Here is an 18964-nt window from a genome sequence, read left to right as displayed (position 1 = left end):
CCGAGAGCTGCTCCCAGCCCTGGCTGTGGACACAAGTACTATAAGCTACCAATTAACACACAGCAGGCATGTGGCTTTAATATCAAGTTAAAAGCTGATGGCAGGAAGCAATCCTGTCTCTAGCCCCAAAAAGAAACAGACAGGATAGTTATACCCCTTGCAGGCCAAAGGCAATGATCTTCCAAAGAAATACAGTCATCCTGTCTGGAATGGGAAGAAATGCTTCCTAAAAATAGGCTCTTCAGGAAGGAAACAATCTACTGAAAATCATGTGATAACTTTCTGTATAGGACCAGAACGTGCCCTACCCTCCACAAATGGAAAATCCTCTTTAGTTCCTTGTGAGTTGAATCCAAGAAAAGGTAAGGTCTCGCTGGCCAGTTTTTATCTATTGGCGATAAAGAAGGCATCTTATTCTTCATTTCCAAGAAGTATTTCTGCATCTGTGATAAAATTGAAGCAAGATGTTTTATTCGTGTTCAAATACCAGAGGTACTGAAATAAGCACAGCAAAGCAGATGCCGTGTGATTAAAAGCACAGTTACCAAACTGCTGCTCTCAGCTTTATTAAACCTGACCGTAGATTTAAAAGAGCTGGGCACACTGAAAAATGCACATTTAGATATCCTCAGTGTGTGAGCTTAGTTAGTGCTACTCCCACACCTTCAAAACACTATTATCTTTTCTTTACCACATCAGAACACCGTTATCAATTTTCCATTTGGAAAATGGACGTTTCCTTACAAAGACTATCAAGGCCACAAAAGAGCTGTTATCTTTACAAGAAAACAAAACAAAACAACAAAGCCAACAAATTAAGCACAGATAATGTAAATACATTTTGTACGGATATATACGTACAAGTCTCTGAAGGGTGAATTCATAAATTTTTCTTCCAGCATTGGCTCTGAAGAATTTCCTGTACTCTCTACGGACCTGAAAAGTTAAACAAACCCCTCAAAGTGAATACGAAGAATGAATGTGTTTTCTCTGGTACTCTTATAAAATCTTTAGGGCAGAAAATACTAAGAAAGCGTAAGAACATGCAAAGTGTCCCCATAAATATGAGCAGTAACTGGGTACACTTCAAATACATGAACCAGACGTGGACCAAGAGATCAGAAAATTACCTCAGATGACCTCAGTACAGTCAACTGCACACTGACAGAGAACTTTATACATTTTCCTTTGAAAAGGCAAGATATTCCAATACTGTTGAATTCGTAGAATCCTGAATCTGTTTTCATGGGCTTTTGCTAAAAAGTAAGGTACCACTGGTGGTACATATCGCATCGTGCCTGAAGTGATACTGAACTCACATTAATTACGTAGTTAACTGATGAACTGTTTCTTTATGATTTCTCTCCTTCAAAATTCTTAAAACATAAAGTTTACTATAATAAAAGCAAGACTTTTTTTTTCAGAGGAGACATATATGACGAAGTCTTCTCACACAAATAGTCTTCATTCCAAAAATAAAATATGATTTTGGAATCATATATCAAATAAAATATGATTTTGGTGTTAAGAGCTTAATGAACAGGTTGCTTAATGAAAGCAAGCTTGATATTTGCTACTAAAATGTATTCAAAAATCAAAAAAGTAATCATTGAGGAGCTCTTTTACAGGTGATACTACGGTTTTATATATCCTTCTGAATGTAATCTTTCAGAGTATTGCTTTTGCCCTTTGTATTTCTCTTAGCATTAATTAGCACAGCATCTAAATTCCTCTCTTAAGAAAACCCCAAACCCCATCTGAAAGAGAGCACAACTGCTCTGGAAGTCTGTGGGAAGCCCAGGCTCATGTCAAGTTAGCTGAAGCATCCACCAACTTCCCCAAACTTTGGCACAGCCTGGAACACACCTGCTACAAATTTTGAGCAAAAACCAGGGAAAACATCGTGGCTTCGCATAATTCACCCCAGAGCAAATTTAGTGGTTTTTAGCTAACTTGCTACGTGCTGCTGAATTCACTGTAACCAAAAAACAAAGCAAAATCCATATAGGAAAAAACGTATCAGCTTGTAAGAAAAGGAAAAGCTCATTTGGCTTATTCTAGCATATCTTCTACTGCATACTTTGTGTGATGCATTTTAAGATAAGCCAGCATTCTGAAAGCAAGAATCTGTCACCAGTCTGGTGTTAAAAACAAAATAAAAAAGCACAGATAAATGGGCTTTTGCTTAATTGCACAATAAGATTCATCAACAAAACTGTGTGTTCAGCTGTCTTCACTCTGTGCAAATAATGCACATAATTTTGCCCTTCTTGTTTCGTAAGAAAAAAATATTAGAGTTCTTATTCAATGATTTTCTGATTTTCTGTAAGGTTTAATGATCTATAATTGTTATATAGCCCATATTTATTATCCAGTGCCAGAAATTAGCACACCCAAAGCTACTCGAGCTGCAGCAATCCCAAATCTCAACATGTTCTCACAGACTTTCCTTAATGACAGCTCTTTATGTTCTCCTTCCTGAGCCTCACGGTGTGCAAATTAATTTGGAGCAAGGGGGTTAAAGCACACCCACAGAGTTCATTTGTGCCGCAGGGAGGCTGTGGAGAAAGCACTGAGAAATGCAAGCACTTCCAGCAAAGCCCACCTCTGGACAGCAGCATGAATGCTATTAAAATCTACTTATCGTATAACCCAAAAAAGGGACAAGAATTACTGGCTTAATCTCAACCACTTGCATTGACTTTAAATCTTCACCTCCGTATGTTTTGGGTGAAAATTCGTCGCCGTCAGACAGATGAGAACTGCCTGTGGTAACAGTGGTGGACTGGAACTGCAGACTGGGGCCCTGATCAGAGAAATCTGCATGTTTCAGGTGAGGCAGAAGTGCCACTTACACTCCTTTAAAAATACTTTGGAAAACCACAGCACAGACGGGCAGAAACATGTTCCAGCTGTAATGTGCCTTAAAGGTTTTGGATTCACCAGTTTTCATTTAAATGCTGCTGTTTGATATACAACAGCCTCTGAGTTCTCAGGAGGGACATATTCTTGTTTTAAAATCATAAAAACAGACCCACTTTGGCAGTAGTACCTAAAGCATGATTCTGATCTGCAGAATGACTTCTTAAAATGGCTCCTTTGTATTTCCAGCTCTGCTTTCCATGTATATATTGTAATGTAATTTTTATATGCATAGCATGCCTATATTGTATATGATTATATACATTTCATATGTATTTACCCCCTTTCATCCTTGCGAGAATAAGTATCAGAATATGGGAGCTGGACTTTTCATTATCAAGTTGTTCCCCTTCATCCTTTTGTAGTGTCCAGCATCCCCGTTAGCCAAAGTGGCACCCAAGCCAGACAAAACTGATTTGGATTTCTGCAGTTCTTCTGGACCATAAGCATACAACCACATTTGAAGAACTATGAGCACAACTCTATCACTTAAATCACATGGGTACAGACCTAAAAACACCCCAAGTTGCCATTTTCATAGTCTATTCACAGAGCAGAACTACGCTTTTTCCAGATTACAAATGCGTTTTCTTTTGCCAACCAATCCCTGAAAGCAATGGCCAGAAAACCAGAGCCCATCGAGCATCGTAGCTCTTCTGGGCACTGGCCATCAGCTGGGCACCGTGCCCTGATGCTGGGCACGGGGCTCTAACATGAGTCAGGGGCTCTGCTCTGCCTCCCATTCAAACAAGCAGAGGTCACAGTAAGAAAATACATACTTGTAATCTTTCCAGATAGGACCTTTGCCAACGTAGGTCAGGTTTTTAAGTCAGCAGCCAGAATAGAGTCCCTTTAATCTATCATTTGTCTTGCACATGAAAACTGAAATTCCTGATATGACAAAAAAAAAAACACCCTAGCACCTAAATATTGCATTAAACGAGGCACATTCAGCTTTCAGATTCTGCTGGAAAGTCCGTGACAAAAGCAAGCAACAGAATTTTGTGTAAAATCATCCTTACTAGCGATTCCCCACACCTGCTCATTTATGAAGTGTTAGTAAGGTGCCACGCTGTATTGAGTTCACGAAGACAGAAGGGAGTGTTTAAGAAAGTACCTTCAGTCCAAGCCAGTAAGCCCAAATGACTGCAACAGCATGCTTACGCCTAGCCTCTTCCTTCAAGCGTTTCAATTCCCTTCGAGCCTAAAAGGTTTAGATAGTGAACAAAAGAGACAGCCCGATGCAGACAGCACAATGACCAGGAAAAGGCTTCTCCCAAACAGAACAGCCAATTTAAAATCAAGGTACAGAGAGACAGAAGAACGGTGTTTAACCTTCAAAACCCCACGTGTCAGTGTGAATTGGTGTTAAGCCACATATGAGGTCAAACAAGCCTCAATTTGCAATTTGTATTTATTTATTTAACGTAAGAGAATTTTGTCTACCTTCTTTATTTGCTGCTAGTGTTTCCGTCTCATCAGGCGTGCACACCTTGCCATCAGCAGTAAGTACCACATGATCCAAATGATGTGCATGAATCAAGACTCACTAAAATCTCACTGTCTTGTCAATCCTTCCACTGGCAAGCGCTGGTGCATAACAGAATCAACTCTAAAACTGTGTGTGCAAGGATAATTACTGGCCCTGCACCGAGGGCTTTTATGTTCGAGGTGTTTTTGATTTTTAAGTTTTTTGTTTGTTTGTTTGGTTTGTTTTTTGTTTTTTTTTTTGTGTTTTTTTTTTTTAAGTACAATCTCTGGCCTGGTAAATGATCCCTTTCTCTATGGAATGAAGAGGCAAGGCCCCCAGACACAGTGCCTTCCATGGCTGCACCAACTTCCATGTCATCAATAATTCCCACTCTAGGAAAGCAATTTGCAAAGCAAAATCTAAATATAAAGGCACTATATGGGCATCTGAACCGAATCTCACAACTTAGAAGATACCTGGACAGTTGTTACTCTGTTAATTGATTATAAAAGTTAAGTGGAATTAAAAGCATGTTTTTCGCTCATTTAAATGGAACTAAAGCTCCTCCATACTGCACTGGAAAGACAAGCATTCTGCAAAGTTAAGTATTTGTCTGCCTTGTGAAAAGGAAGGAAAACGAATACTTGAGGTCTCTGGCTTTTCTTTAAAAGCAAGCGATCTCTAGGGTAACTTAGAGAAACTTTTGTTTTAAATGTTCCCTTGGGAAAATATAAAATATCAACCCGATAGCAGGGTTATCTTTTATTAGATACTGTATGTCTTGTAATCTTAATTCAATTTAGATTATTACAATTACATGTATGTTTACATTTAAGGAGTAAGGAGTCCATTTTTCATGAAATTCCAGTGAGCCAGCAGATAAAGCTAACAACTAAAACATGTTAAAAATTATCCAAATCTTCTAAATATTGAACTCATGAACTCTAACACAATTAATACTATTGCATTAATTTCTGGTCTTGACCTTTTTAATTCTAAAGAACATCTTAAACTCAGGAAAGTACATATCTATTCTGCAGCACTGGCCAATTTTATTGGTGAAAGGTGTCAAATTAATGCATTGCATTTAAACAAATGTAGAGGAAACAGTGTCTCTGTCAACTTTCACAGCTACCTAAATAACCAAGCTAAATGAACAGGTTCTCTAGGGTGAGGGAAATTCTGTACATGTTTGTTTGATTCCCAGGGCTGCCATTTCATTCCGTATCTAATAGCCTTATATAAAAATAGCAAAGTTCAAACTCAGCATTATACTTCAGATGTTATCTGAGCACATTTCTTCATCTTGTTTGCAAGGTGTTCGGACAAGACTCCCCGACCTAAATAATAACTGGAAGATGGTTTAAACTTAATGAACTTACAGAATGATATTTTCAACTGAGGTAAGAATTTATTAATTGAAACCAAAACATGTTGACCTCCAGTGAACAGCATTTCAAATGTTCACAAAACCCACAAATGCAGGCCGGGGATTAGCAAGAATCTTTCAGTGGGACTTTGCTTCTGAAAACAAACAGCTGATGCTGAAATTCCTGGGATTTTTCTAGGGCTGTAAGTTTAGAATTGCAAACTAACATCATTTTCTCCTCAGGTCATAAAGCCACGCTTTCATTGTAGTTACTCAAATTTTCTTACTGGTTTAAATCGCAACCAGAGAATCAATTAAACCAATTAAAACTACAATGTAGTAAAATGAATAGCATTGGTTTGGACTTGTAAATGAAGACTGCTCAGGGTACAGAATATACAGCCTGATGAAAATCTCAATTAGATCTCTAGGACAGTGTCACTGAAAGCACTTGGGGGAGGGGGAGGGAAGCACCAACAAACCACAACCTTCTCTCCCCACCACAAACCATGCTTTGCATATTTACATGTAGTTAAATGCATTTCCTCATTTGAGAACAATGGAGTCTAGTCATTTTTAATCTAGTCTAATGGCTTGTTAGTGCAAACCACTACTTGGCTGCCATGCAAGGGATTTCCTACTCTACAAAAAACTGACATACAGAATGCTGGCAGATTTATTAAATGTGGCATGAATGGAGATGGAGGCAATCAATGATCATGCTCTATTATTTTTAAGTCAATCGTATTAGTCATTAATTCTCGCTATTTACTACTGATTAATTGTTGATATTGTTGGGTAATGAAGGGAGGCATGTGACATGTGCATGAAGTACCTTATATCCAAGCCAGTAAGCCCAAATAACAGCAATAGAATGTTTATTTCTAGCCTCCTCCTTCAGTCGTCTCAGTTCCCTTCGTGCCTGCGATGTGTTTGAAAATGGGATATAGAAAAGCTTAGGGAAGAAAAGGTTACTGCAAGTTCCCAACGGTGGAAGAAAGAAAAAGAAACCAGTCACTACAAACAGCAAATACTAAAGCGTGTCCCAGCTTCCCAGATTGCACCAGCTAAAACATGTTAGCAGCAAAGAGAAACAAAAAATCAGCAGTTTAAGCCATTGAAGATATTCCCAGCTAGCTTTACGCGCAAGGGCCTTCTTCATTCTATGCAGAGACAAACAAGTGCAGGATTTGTTGCCACTTTCTTACCTGGGTCCCATGCCAGTAAGCGGCAATTATTGTGGCAGCCTCATTACAACGCTTCTGATGCTTAAGCTCCCGAAGAAGTTTCCGAGCCTGTAAACAATTAAAAATAACATATTCGACATAATCCAAGATCTCTAACTATCTGTATAATGGCAATGAGACTTTTCTTCTACACAGTGTATGCCTTATCCCTTTAGTCTGCAATAAGCAATAAAACACAAGAAAATTGCAAGGTTGTAGGTCACGCTTAACACTGCTGTCAGACCAGGCTTTTATCCACAGCACCGGTACCATATAAAATATGTTCTCCCTTGAGAGAACATAAAAAAAAGTAATAGCTTGAGATGATGCTTTTACCCAGTTTTCTTTGAATAACACCCACGGGAAAGGACAGAACATCAACAGTTAGACTGCCAGAATATTTTTAAGTCATTAAAAAAAAAAAGACAACAAAGTTAAAACTCAAGACAAATAATAAAACCAAATTATGCTAGTTTATTGCTGACAGAGCTTAAAGGCTGCTGGGCAGAAGAGGGCTGTTGACACCCAGGTAGTAACTGCAGTCCTTTCCCTGACCGATAGGAAGGGAACTGACTCCAGAGTTAAACACAGTTTTCTCTTCCCTAAACAGAGGAGAAAGTCACAGCTAGTGGGGTGGAGAAAGGTTAACAAGAAAACAGAGGAGCCCAGGGGCATTTTTTTTTACTGAGGCTGCACAACAGTTCTTGCTTTAAGCATTGTGGCTGTTTCATGTGGCTGTTACCCTCGCTTTTACTTCTTATTACAACATCACTCAAGTCTCTCCTATGGCCACAGGATTCTCCGTTCATGAAGAACAAACCTCTCGGAGAAGAAGCAAATTTGTTGCAAATTGAGCCAGAGGACAAGCAAGCAATGTCAAGGCACTTGCTCACAGTGAGTATAGCACACTTCTGCCCCTCTACTTAGCACACAGAAGAGAACTAAAGACTTACCCCAAGTAACATACTGCCTGGGTGATCTAAACTGTTTATTTTAGGCCTGCTTTCACTGACCCAAACTCATGCCAGGAAGGCATGAAAGGTAGGAGGCTTGGTGCACTTAGAATGTGTTTCCTTACCTACTCCTTAACTCACCGTGCAGGCAGAGCTGTAGCAAGAGGGAACTCACCTTCCACCCCCGGATGTAAGATTGTACTATAATAGCTGAACTCTTTATCTTCTGATACTTCTTTTGTTGCTGCATTGGAAATAAATATATGATGCTTACAATATTGCGACTGTGGAATATTGTATAACAAAACATTCTTTCCTAACACCTGAAAATATAATTACGGGTAGAAGCCATAAATGTAAAACACAAACAGTTTTTAACAAGCAGATCAGAGCACAGACTGCGTGTTCAACTCAAGAGGAAACAAAGCCCCTCCAACAATGCTACGGGGACAATGCTGCTCGCTGTTTACAGAAACAGTTCATGGTCAGCAGCACAAGCGTTACACGGATTAAATGCTAACAGTAACAGCTTTATCTGTCTTTCCCAACAGGGTAGCATGCAAACTGTCACAAATGCTCAAGTTTGTTGGCTATGCTTTTCATCGCCTTTTCACGAGATTTGTGCTGGTCCTATTTCCTGCAGCCACTTTATAACACCAAATACTGATGATAACATAGGAATAGAAAAAAAAAATACACCATGAATTTCTGAATAACATGTTGGAGTATTATCCCAGTACGCTGGTTTGAACAATAAATTTTCAGCACAGGCAAGCATTTTCTATCTAAAAAGCGCAGTTCTCCAGTAGGCTAGTGGTTAGTATCATACTAAAAATATGGCAAACTAAAAAGCATAGTAAAAAGTTGGCAAACTTTGCAATAATGCTTCTGGGCTTCACACTCAGCCTGCTCAATTACAGTGAACATCTCTGTGAGTGAGCCAGAAGGACTCAAGACTCACTAAGGGTCTACAGCTAAGAAATCAACAGTGATGTGAACTCGGTCATGTATTTGTTTTCATTTCGTTATATTAAAAGATGTGTCAACAGAGTTGTGGCAACCCCGTTTTCAATTCATTAAAATCATGAGATCATAAAGTAGATGTAGAGGCACTATGCAATCCAGCTCTGATACTGCTGAGCATTCAATCACAGCAGTTCAGAGCGAGGAGTTCTACAGTGTAAAAGCATTTCTTCTCAGATATAAATAACCACACTTTATCCTAATCAGCCATACTTTGCTCTCATTATCCAAGATAACTGAACCAAATGCTAAAGGCCTTCAAGATGATAAATGGAAGTGCTCATCAACTGAAAATGAGTGATTGTGCGCTCTGCAACTTCCAATTTAAGAAGATGCTTTCTCTCCATTTCACACGCTATTTTATCAGGCTTTCTGATATGTATACAAGGTTGTCTCAGGAAATGCACCTGAGACACTTGAGAATTTAAAACCTGAAAACAGTAAATCTTGTGTGTCATGTAAGCCCACATTATTCAGTAACTGAAGAAAAAAGAGTCATCTAACAGTACTGCTCAGCTCATAATGGAACAGAAGATCCAACCTACAAAGAGGTCTGAAACTTTGAGAACTGGATCAGTAAAAACTACTGAACTATGATTCTTAAGAGCTATAATTAAAATGAATCCTTGGGATCCTCCCAGGCAGCATTCTTGAGCCTCAAATGCAAAGGTTCCAAATAAGGCAAAAATACAAAAAGCTTTAGGAATGACTGAATTCCACAGAACTGCACACGTAATATTACCAAACATTTTTACGCATTAACCATATGTTTTGAGAGCACTGTAAGTACACAGCATTTGGTTCAGCTTAATGGAAAAGGCTCTCCCCAGCTGGGCCACAAAATCCTGCTCTCCCAGAGCTAAAGGACTCGAGGGAGCTTTTTAATTATTTAAGCAAAGGCACAAAGTAAACACTTAGCAATTTTCTTCTATGGACATTTTTTAGTGTTTAAATACTAATATAAAATTGAATTCTTTCAACCCTTCTCCATATAAATTGAGGAGGAATGTGAAAACCCATATTAAATAATAAAATTCTTCTCCCCACCACTGAGCTAGAAAGGACAATATCTTACTGCGTATCGCCTGTACCAGGCAGCAATCACAATCTGGCTTTTTTTCATTAACAAGAAGCGTGTGCGACACTTCCAACCTCTGTAAATCTTCTCGATGAGAGTAGCCAGGTCCTCCAGTCGCTGCTTTCTCAAATCTTCTAGTTTGAAGAGCTGTGTGTATTTTTTTTTTTAGGTTTTTGTTTGATGTTGGAAGAAAAACAGCAGGGAAGAAAAGAAAAAAAAAAAAACCTAAGTACAGTTATAAGAGAAATCTCTCCTTCATTCACGTCCCCATCTCCTCAGACACCTTTAGGTTTATTTACCTCAAGAGCAATGGACAGATACATCACCAAGGTTTATGGAAGATATACTGCCACAAGTCAGTGCATGAAAGTTACATTAAACTCAGGCTCACAGCTATTGTAGCATTGTATTGATTTTTCCTCAGTCTTCATCAATGTTCAATGTTCATTCATACCAATTTTAATGGGTCTAACATTAAACAGCATTTTTTAATGCTATATTCCCTACCACTATCTCAAAGCCTGGTATCTAGAAAAAGCTGTAATAACAAGCTAGCAAATTATGCCATTCATAGCAAGCTATCCTCATGAAAGATGGCTCGATTTTGCAGGGAAAGACATTTTTCACTTACCGTTCTGGGGTTGCGGATGAATATCTTTGATCTACCAAATGAAAATTCTTCTTCAGGGATTTCCAATTCGTTAAACAATACCTCTACACCAGCCCTAGTAACAAGTAAATGAGCTTAGCAAACATGACCTCCAGCTCTCAAACGTCTCGGTTTACATATTCATAGATTAATTTATGGAAAGTATACGAAAGCGCATTTTCAATTCTTAAATAGTGCTTGACATAAGCAGATTGAAAACCTAACTCATTTACTCACTGTTTGTTTAGCTGAAGGCAAGAATAATCACTGTAAAGATTCAGAATAATTTGATGAAAAAGGAGCAATTTTCATTTAACAGCATCAGCACTGGCCTATTTTTTCCTCTTCTATGATTTTATTTGGGAAAAAAAAAAGAAAAAAGAAAGGGCTCTCATACTATCATAAAAATGTAAAACAAACACTGACAAGCTAATGTTCCACACTACCAACAGCTCTTTATAAATGCCAACAAAAAGAAGGGACAAATCTTTGTAAGAACTTTAACACAGTATAATACTGTAATTAAAACTGTATTATTATCAATACAGTGCTCCTGGCACTATCCTGATAACTTAAAAATTTGAATTGTAGCTAAAGATAGTCATCTGCTATGAAAGAAATCATAAATCTGATTTAAATCATGTTATTGATGGCCACATGCAAAAAGAATTAAAAGAAGTACATTTGCCTACCCAGGAAGTTACTTGTCAAGGCATATGTGAATATTATGCAATTTAAAATTATATAGTCCATCCAATTGATTTGCAAGAGGTATTATCTCATTGTTTAGCAATCATTATGTAAAATTATTCTTGAAAGGACGGGAAAATTGCATGACTGCCTTCATAGAAATGGATGTTCCAATACTTTGAAAGTTGGTTATTAAAGATAAGTGTCCTTCTGATCATTCCAGTCATTTTCATTCCACTCCCATCTCTCTCTGAGACCCAACTCAGTAAAAGCTGTCATACACTTGAAAAAACGAGGTGACGTCCTTGCTCACATGCAAAAATCTTTTCCATCAGTAGATTAGTTCATCACTAAAACCAACTCCTTTGCCACAGAACTGTATTTTTTAGACAATTGAAAGGAGTAGGTTTTGTAGAACCAACCCTTTTCACAATGAAAAAACTCATCCAAAGTCCAGAACAATGGTAAGAGAATGAAACGCAAGTAAAACACTTGGGCTACATTGGCCTACTTGTCAAATTATCTTTAAATTACCTTATTTAAATTTTCATTAAATAAGAAAAAAAAAGGAAAAAAAAATCAGAATGTATGGAAGATAATCATGTTACTCATTGAAACGGGAGAGGTGAGAATAAGAGGGTTTCCTACCTGGCTGGCCCTCTCCAGTGGGGCCAAGTCTGCTTACAGAGCATTTTGTACCTTTCCAGGCACGGCTCGTATGCCTGCCTGAATGCATAACCTGCCCTCCTGACCCGGACGTTCTCCAGAAGACCGAGGTAGCGGATCTGGTGGCACACCAGGGCATCATTGAAAATGTGGGCAGCCTTCTTGTCATTGGGTTTGATGCACCTGCAAAGGGAAACGAACAAGGACGCTTGGTTGCAGCACTGCAAGTCAACAGCTATTATTGTAAATTTAAACCTTAGATTTCTCTTGACCTGTCCTCGGATATCAAGATATTATTTAACTTAGCCTAATATAAATTTACCATGGAGTAATTTACCTAATGTAGTTTGGATTTTTTGTCTGAAGATTCTTCATCAAGGTAGCTACCGACGCCTTGAACTGTGACCCTGCCGTCGGTGGTCTCTTTAGATTGATCTTGGCGGGGTTACCTTCGGGGAACAACGCTTTGATAAGAGAGTGACTGGCCTTCCACATGGCCTGGGAGAGGTCACGGTACAGAAGATCATTATTTTTGTCAACAAATCCTTCCACCTGGTACATAACCTGAACAATATGGAAAAGTCTCATCAGAGCATGTTTTGGACATAACACAGGTTAGTTCTAGGTTGTGCCAAGACATTGATTTCCTCTTCTTTCTCAGCATTCAGAACAAATGAATGATGGTTTTCCATAATAACTGATACACCACTGCTTGCAAATACCCCCCAAAGATCTTTTTTTTTTTTTGTTGATAAAACATTTTCTCCCTCTGTTTTAAATCACAAGAGTAAAAATGTCCTTCTTCAAAGTGCTAAGGTTTACTTTATTTGCCTAACTAAACAAGATACGAAACATTACCTGTGACACTGTTGAGAGCTCAGTAGCAAGTTGTTATCCATGCAGTCCTTAGGGGACTGTCACTTACAAGGACTCGTACCAGGAAAACAGTCCAATGACAACAACCATAATCGCAGCTGGAGACCCAGGAGGCATCCAGAGGTACGTCATGTAGATCTCAGAGCACTACTGGCTTTTTTAATTCAGTTTGATTAATTATGACAAGTTACCTGGCTGATAATACAGACTCTTTCACAGATAGTTCTCTGTAGATGTGTACTGTGTATGCAGAATATCAAACTAATACTGATGTGGCCATATTTCACACACCAGTAAGTGACTATGAACTTCAGTGATGTTTTTCTTCAGTGTACACCTTTCTAGTTTCTGATAGGTGTGACAAATGCCACTAGTGACAATACTGTCGATACGTGCTTGCTTAGATTTCACAACAGAAGAGTCAAACCTTTGTTGTCCAGTGACCAGATCAAAATGTTCTCAGCTGAGGATGGAAAAACAATCCCAAAATAGTTGGAATTTACTGACTGCTCTGTTGTGCAAGTGAATGTCAGTAACAACTGAAGACCCTCACTGGCTGCAAAGCCACAGTCTGCTTGTTTTTTTTGCAAAGCATCAGGGTACTTACATTTTACCTTGAATTATGACAACAAAAAAATATCTAAGCATTAATCCTTGACAGGCAATTACAAAATCTCCTTAGCAAATACGTAATGTGTAACAGCTGCCTCAGAGGCTGGAGGTATTGTGTTTCCAGCGCTACTTTGAAAGGACAGGTTATCAAGCTACACAAAAATTTAAGATTGAGAAAACATTAAAATCTAGTAAAGAATTAAACACAACTAGGCAAATTAAATGCTTTCCAAATACTCTTTACTCTGTGAAAATAATAGTTCCGCAGACTGAAACATATGGTGTAGTTTCAACCCCAACTTTGCTTCAAAAAACATAAGTAATCTGTCTCCATTTTTACAATGGTTTTCCTTTTCATTAAGTTATGCTGAACTATACATCAAAACCTATCAGTCTTGTATTTATTCATAGTGCTCATGTTGTAAAAAGCAAAATCCATTTGCAAGCCCTCTGTGTAATTTTCTCTTCCATGTTTCAACACACAGACTTTCAAAACAAGCTCAGTTCCTTCAAACATACAAAAATTCCACTTTCTTATCACCCTAACTATTTCTCATCACCATAACCAGGACTTCACCTAGTTCAATGACAAAGAACGTGCTTCCCAAAATATCTTGCCTTCAGATGCGTGTGAGTTTTTGTCTTTCTAAGCAGTATTTTTGTTTTCAGAGACCTAGCAGCACAAACATTCTACCACTGAAGCACCTGGGACACCAAGCCCCTGTGCTGCAGGGAGCCCTACCTTTGGTTTTGGCTACAGCAGCACGATCTCTGAAAATCTTCCAGCCAAAAATCAGTATCTTCGGTTTAAGTGTGAAAAGACTAAGGCAGGTTTGGATTTTCACATCAACTACTTACTCAGGCAGTCCTCCACCATTACTGTAACATCATTTGATGGATGAGGAGCCTCCCCGTTGTCCCAAACCCACACTCCACACAGAAGCACCACTCTCCAAACACCGCATGCTCCCAGCATCAGTAGGTACCTTGCCAGCATAATGCTGAATCCTGAAGCAGCTGTGAGGCAAGGAGGTGTCATTGAGGAACCGGGAGCACTTGCTCATCCTGCTCTCAAAATGCTGGTGAGTGGCACAGACTTGGTTCAGCTTTTCTAAGAAGGTGTCATCGGTAACAGTCCCCGGTCTCAGGCACTCCTCGTCTAGCATGGCCAGGATTCCAGTTTGGTTCTGCAGTTTCAAGACAGGAGTTTTAGTGTCTGCTTTCATCATGTGTACATAAGCATAAAAGGGAGACTGCTCTTTTCTGTGGGACTTCCACAACCCAAAAAAATGTCCCCCAAACCATCTCAAGGTATGGCCAGTTCTCCTTTACTCATCCCCAATCCCAACAGATTTTTGTATCTCCATTTTTAAAAGGCTTTTCAGAGACTGGAATCTCCAAACTTCCTTTTACTTGGGAATTTCACGTCATTTACTCAGGCCATAGCAACGCCAACTTAAATGAAAGTAGCCAGTTTATGAGTAAAACCAGCAGACATTTTAATATTAATTGTTAAAAACTTTTATTTTCTGATTGTTAAGGAGTTTGCCTTGCTAAGTCCATAGGAACTGCTCTTATTAGATACAAGTATTTGTTGTAGTTAAAGCACTCAGTAACGAATCACTGAATTTTCTGGTTTCCATAGAGAAAAAAACACACATTATTTATAATATCACGTGATGTCTTTTAATGAAAACACCACTAAATGTAAATATTTCAGTTTCCTTTTTTCTTGCGTAGGCGCTGCTGACCATTTCTAATGCAGAAAAACATAATATTATGAAAAAACTGTTAATAAAACAAATGCTTGCCATTCAAAAATAGATGATTAATACGAACAGGGGGTTGCTTCTATAAAAGTGAAGTATACTGAGGGTGTGTAGAGATTGTATAGTTAAATTCAATACACGCATTATCAATTATTCATGGCGATTGTTAATATAACTTACGTTTTCTATTAGGTCACAAATTATAGCGTTGTTGAAATACTCAATATGAGTCCACTCGATTCCCTACAGGAAAAACAAAAAAAAAGTTTGAACAGGAAGTTTGAAAAAGTTTGAGAAGTTTGAACTGATGGAGCTTTTCCCCCCAGGCAATTTAAATTATATTCCGGTTAACTATTTTTGCATTTAGTTCTATATGCTTACCAACATCTCATTTATTAAAAAAAAAAAAAAAAAAAAAAACACGGAATCATCTCCTGCTAACATTATCTGCGCAAAACGACTGCCCTTGAGCAGCTGCCAAACCCACTCTCCATTCCTTTCCCCCATCAGTGTCAGCTTCCCATGCACTCCTCTGGAGCTGGGCCAGCTGCCTCCTGCCCAGCCCGGGTCAGCACAGCTCTCTGCACGCTCACACTGATTAGAAGGGAAAAAGCCCATTTCAGTGCAAGCATCTGAGATCAAAATTTCTAAGCTCTAAGGGTCCTTTTTTTTTTTTTTTTTTGGTTTTGTTTTGTTTCCTTTTTTTTTTAATGGGTGGAAGAAAAAAGGCTAAATTTAGATGACATCTGAAAAATCCAGTCTGTCATTCAGATATCCTGATTTTTTTCAACTATCAGCAATAACGTTTCCAGGATGAGATGCTAATGCATATGGAGGTACAAGCAGGGTAAAGGATTGGAAAAAAAATCATTCAGTATTTGCATTCTGCAGTGACATCGTACAGTTTATGTTTTCCAGAGTGTTCAAAATACCACTCGAGAAGCAAATTGCAGTAATTACGTTTCATGAGTTTCCCCATTATACACAAAAAAAAGAAAAAAAATGGCATGTCAAAGCTTCATATTATATCCTCGGGATTATACAGCGGGAACTTGACTCAATTTTCAAAAATGTTTGCAGAGCAGAATGGTTTCACCCAATGTGAGCACGGACAGTGCATGCCAGTACCTACATACCTCTCGGATGTACTCCTCCTGCTCTTCTTTGAGGGTAAGTTCAATGAAGATCTGCTGCAGCTTCTCATTACAGTAGTTGATAATGAATTGCTCAAAGCTGTTGTCCTGTCAGATAAAACATTTGCATTTGGCTGTTGTGGAAACACACTGGAGTCGAGCTGGAGTAGGTTACTGCAGCAGTTGCAAGCCCGTGAGCTGCTTTATTAACTACTCCTCCTAGTTTTGTGATGTGATGGTTTGAGCGATATTTTATGGAGAGTGAGATTAGTTTGGAAAATTTAGCCCTAACCCTTCCCTGAGGCTTCCTCCACTGCAGAGAGCAGAAACTCTTGGTTTATATTCGTGATGCCTCTGTACCGACAACTTGGGACAAGTCATACGGACACCTGTGGTGTCAGGGAATGCACAGCTCAGAGAATTAGGAGAGGAGCCCCCAGGTAAGAAAAAGGGAACATCAGCAGCTTCCTTTTTTTTTTTTCCTAACCAGTGCTTTTAAGAGCCATTAATACTGTAAGAATTGTATACGTATGTCCGCAGCAATAACTGCAATCAGGAGTAATTTGGGATATCTACCGCTGGTCTTCTCTTCTGGGCCTTGTGGTTCCTCCACCTACCCCAACTTCTTTTTTTTTTATTATTTTTTTTCTATTCTATTCCTCAAGAGCACATTGCTTAATAGGGAAGGCTGAATATTTGCATAATAAACCACTTTACCTTCTTCCACTAAGAAATAAGTGTGCTCTACAATACCTGTGAATCTCAAGTTATGATAACAGATTTTTTATTTATTTATTTTTTATTAGGCAACTGCAATCATTTAAGTGCTTAAATTAAGGATCTGGTCACTATGATTAAGAACACACAAGCAGATTAGAAAATATTGAGGCAGCACAGATTACTTCGATCAATTTAGTTTTAGGGAGAGCAAAATCACAGCTGATCAGCAAACTTTCTCAGCCGCATCAGATTCTGCCCCTCACACCAATTGCAATTACCAATCAGAGACTGCAAAACTCGCACAGCTCTAGATGAGAACGTTAAAATTTGGCATGCATCAAAACCGGCACTGCAAACAAGTCATACTTACTGCATTCTGTTGCAAAAAGAAATTACATAAAGTGCAGTCAGTACTTATACCACTTCCATAGAAACACAGAACAAAAACATCGATTAGCATTTATTTGGTGTACCAAGAAGAACAGCCTTCTTTATCACGTTTATATTCCACTGAAAATGTCAACTAGTGCACAGATGATGTATATTGCACATGTGTAGATGTGTGTGTGTTTAGGTACGGCCCGAAGATGACTGAAGAAGCTGAGGGATTGAATCACATCGCTGTGTAGCACAGAACAGCACTCCTGCACAGTCGCACCTCTAAATCAGCACATATCTTTCGTCTCTAAAAGCCACATGTATAACCTTTGGGAGATAAATCTCAGTAAAGTGAAGGAGGGGGAGGTAGGAGAGAGCACGTGAGGAATGAGTAAAAGCTGATTTGACACATGCAGATAAAGCCTTCACTTCAGATATATTTAGTGGGAAGTGAAAGGATCCCAACTGACATCACCTTGGCAAGAGGAAGGGTCAAACACGCTTCCCATCCTCCTGCCAGGTACACGCCACCAACGCAGCAAGGCTGTTCCTCCAAAAGCCCAGGTTATTCAGGCTGCAAGGACAGCAGGACTCATATCTTACACATTACACACAGCCCTCAAAAGGGGTTAGAAAACCAACTGCAAACCCAGATCTAAAGGGTCATTAACAGTACATTAAAGTAACTGCTAGATGCTTTCCTGATTTGCTACGTACCTGTGATATTTACGTTTTGACAAAGAAAATAAAACCAAAATCCACAGCGCTCTTTGGAAATCACTTATTTTAACCGAGAAAATTGTACTTGACATTGCCAAGCCATTGAAAATTGCCATTCCGGGAAAGAGGCATTGAAGTTCAGCAGTGATTTTGGCATTTATGTGCAATACAGAGCAAAAAGCTAGCAGCTGATTACAGCACAAAGTGAGGGAATATGTTTGGGATTAATGAAATTCTCAAAACACTTAACTCTGAACAAATCAGTAGGCATTCAGTACGTCAAATGCTCTTCGGAAAGAGGCATTTCCTTTCACAGGTTGTAAGAAACACTATGTGAAAAACTGATTGCAGTGCTTGTTTCTGGGTAAAACTGAATAAAGTAACAAAGATCCTGTGAATTTATTCACTCTAACTTTTAATTATGCCAGGGCTTCACAAACCAGAGACCCATGCACACGGTATTTTAATGATGTCTCCTTGAAATTAATGTGACAGAGCTAGGATGGGATCTAAAGGATGTCTGGCATTAGTTTTTTAGAAGACAATGGGGAGTGATTAATGCCACTGACAGCACCCCACAAACCCATGCAGGAGAAATGGGCTGGGAGGACCCAGCAGCCGGAGACCGCGTGTGCTCCCTGTGCTGAGCGTCCTCACTAAGTGACAGAAGGGGCTTTGCTAAGCACAGAAGCAGCACAGACACCAAATT

The 18964-nt window shown here is 38.9% G+C and overlaps 1 protein-coding gene across 6 annotated transcripts in view; it reads right to left on the bottom strand.

Annotated features, from left to right (window-relative positions):
* The window catches only part of MYO1B (myosin IB), a 106551-nt gene that overhangs the window by 11560 nt on the left and 76027 nt on the right, over positions 1-18964 (bottom strand). For 4 of the 6 annotated variants that reach the window (XM_068686536.1, XM_068686538.1, XM_068686535.1 and 1 more), the window contains 13 exons: positions 16441-16545; positions 15485-15547; positions 14522-14722; positions 12385-12611; positions 12030-12230; positions 10674-10767; positions 10040-10189; positions 8117-8185; positions 6971-7057; positions 6598-6684; positions 4040-4126; positions 862-936; positions 309-443 (listed from right to left, as the gene is read on the bottom strand). In XM_068686536.1, coding sequence (XP_068542637.1) covers positions 309-443; positions 862-936; positions 4040-4126; positions 6598-6684; positions 6971-7057; positions 8117-8185; positions 10040-10189; positions 10674-10767; positions 12030-12230; positions 12385-12611; positions 14522-14722; positions 15485-15547; positions 16441-16545 — 1581 coding nt within the window. The remainder of the gene's footprint in view (positions 1-308; positions 444-861; positions 937-4039; positions 4127-6597; positions 6685-6970; positions 7058-8116; positions 8186-10039; positions 10190-10673; positions 10768-12029; positions 12231-12384; positions 12612-14521; positions 14723-15484; positions 15548-16440; positions 16546-18964) is intronic. The other 2 variants (XM_068686539.1, XM_068686540.1) reach the window with 2 other exon arrangements.

This window comes from Anas acuta, chromosome 6 (genome assembly GCF_963932015.1).
Source record: "Anas acuta chromosome 6, bAnaAcu1.1, whole genome shotgun sequence".
NCBI classification, from domain to species: Eukaryota; Metazoa; Chordata; class Aves; order Anseriformes; family Anatidae; genus Anas; species Anas acuta.
This window is presented reverse-complemented; position numbering and strand designations above follow the sequence as displayed.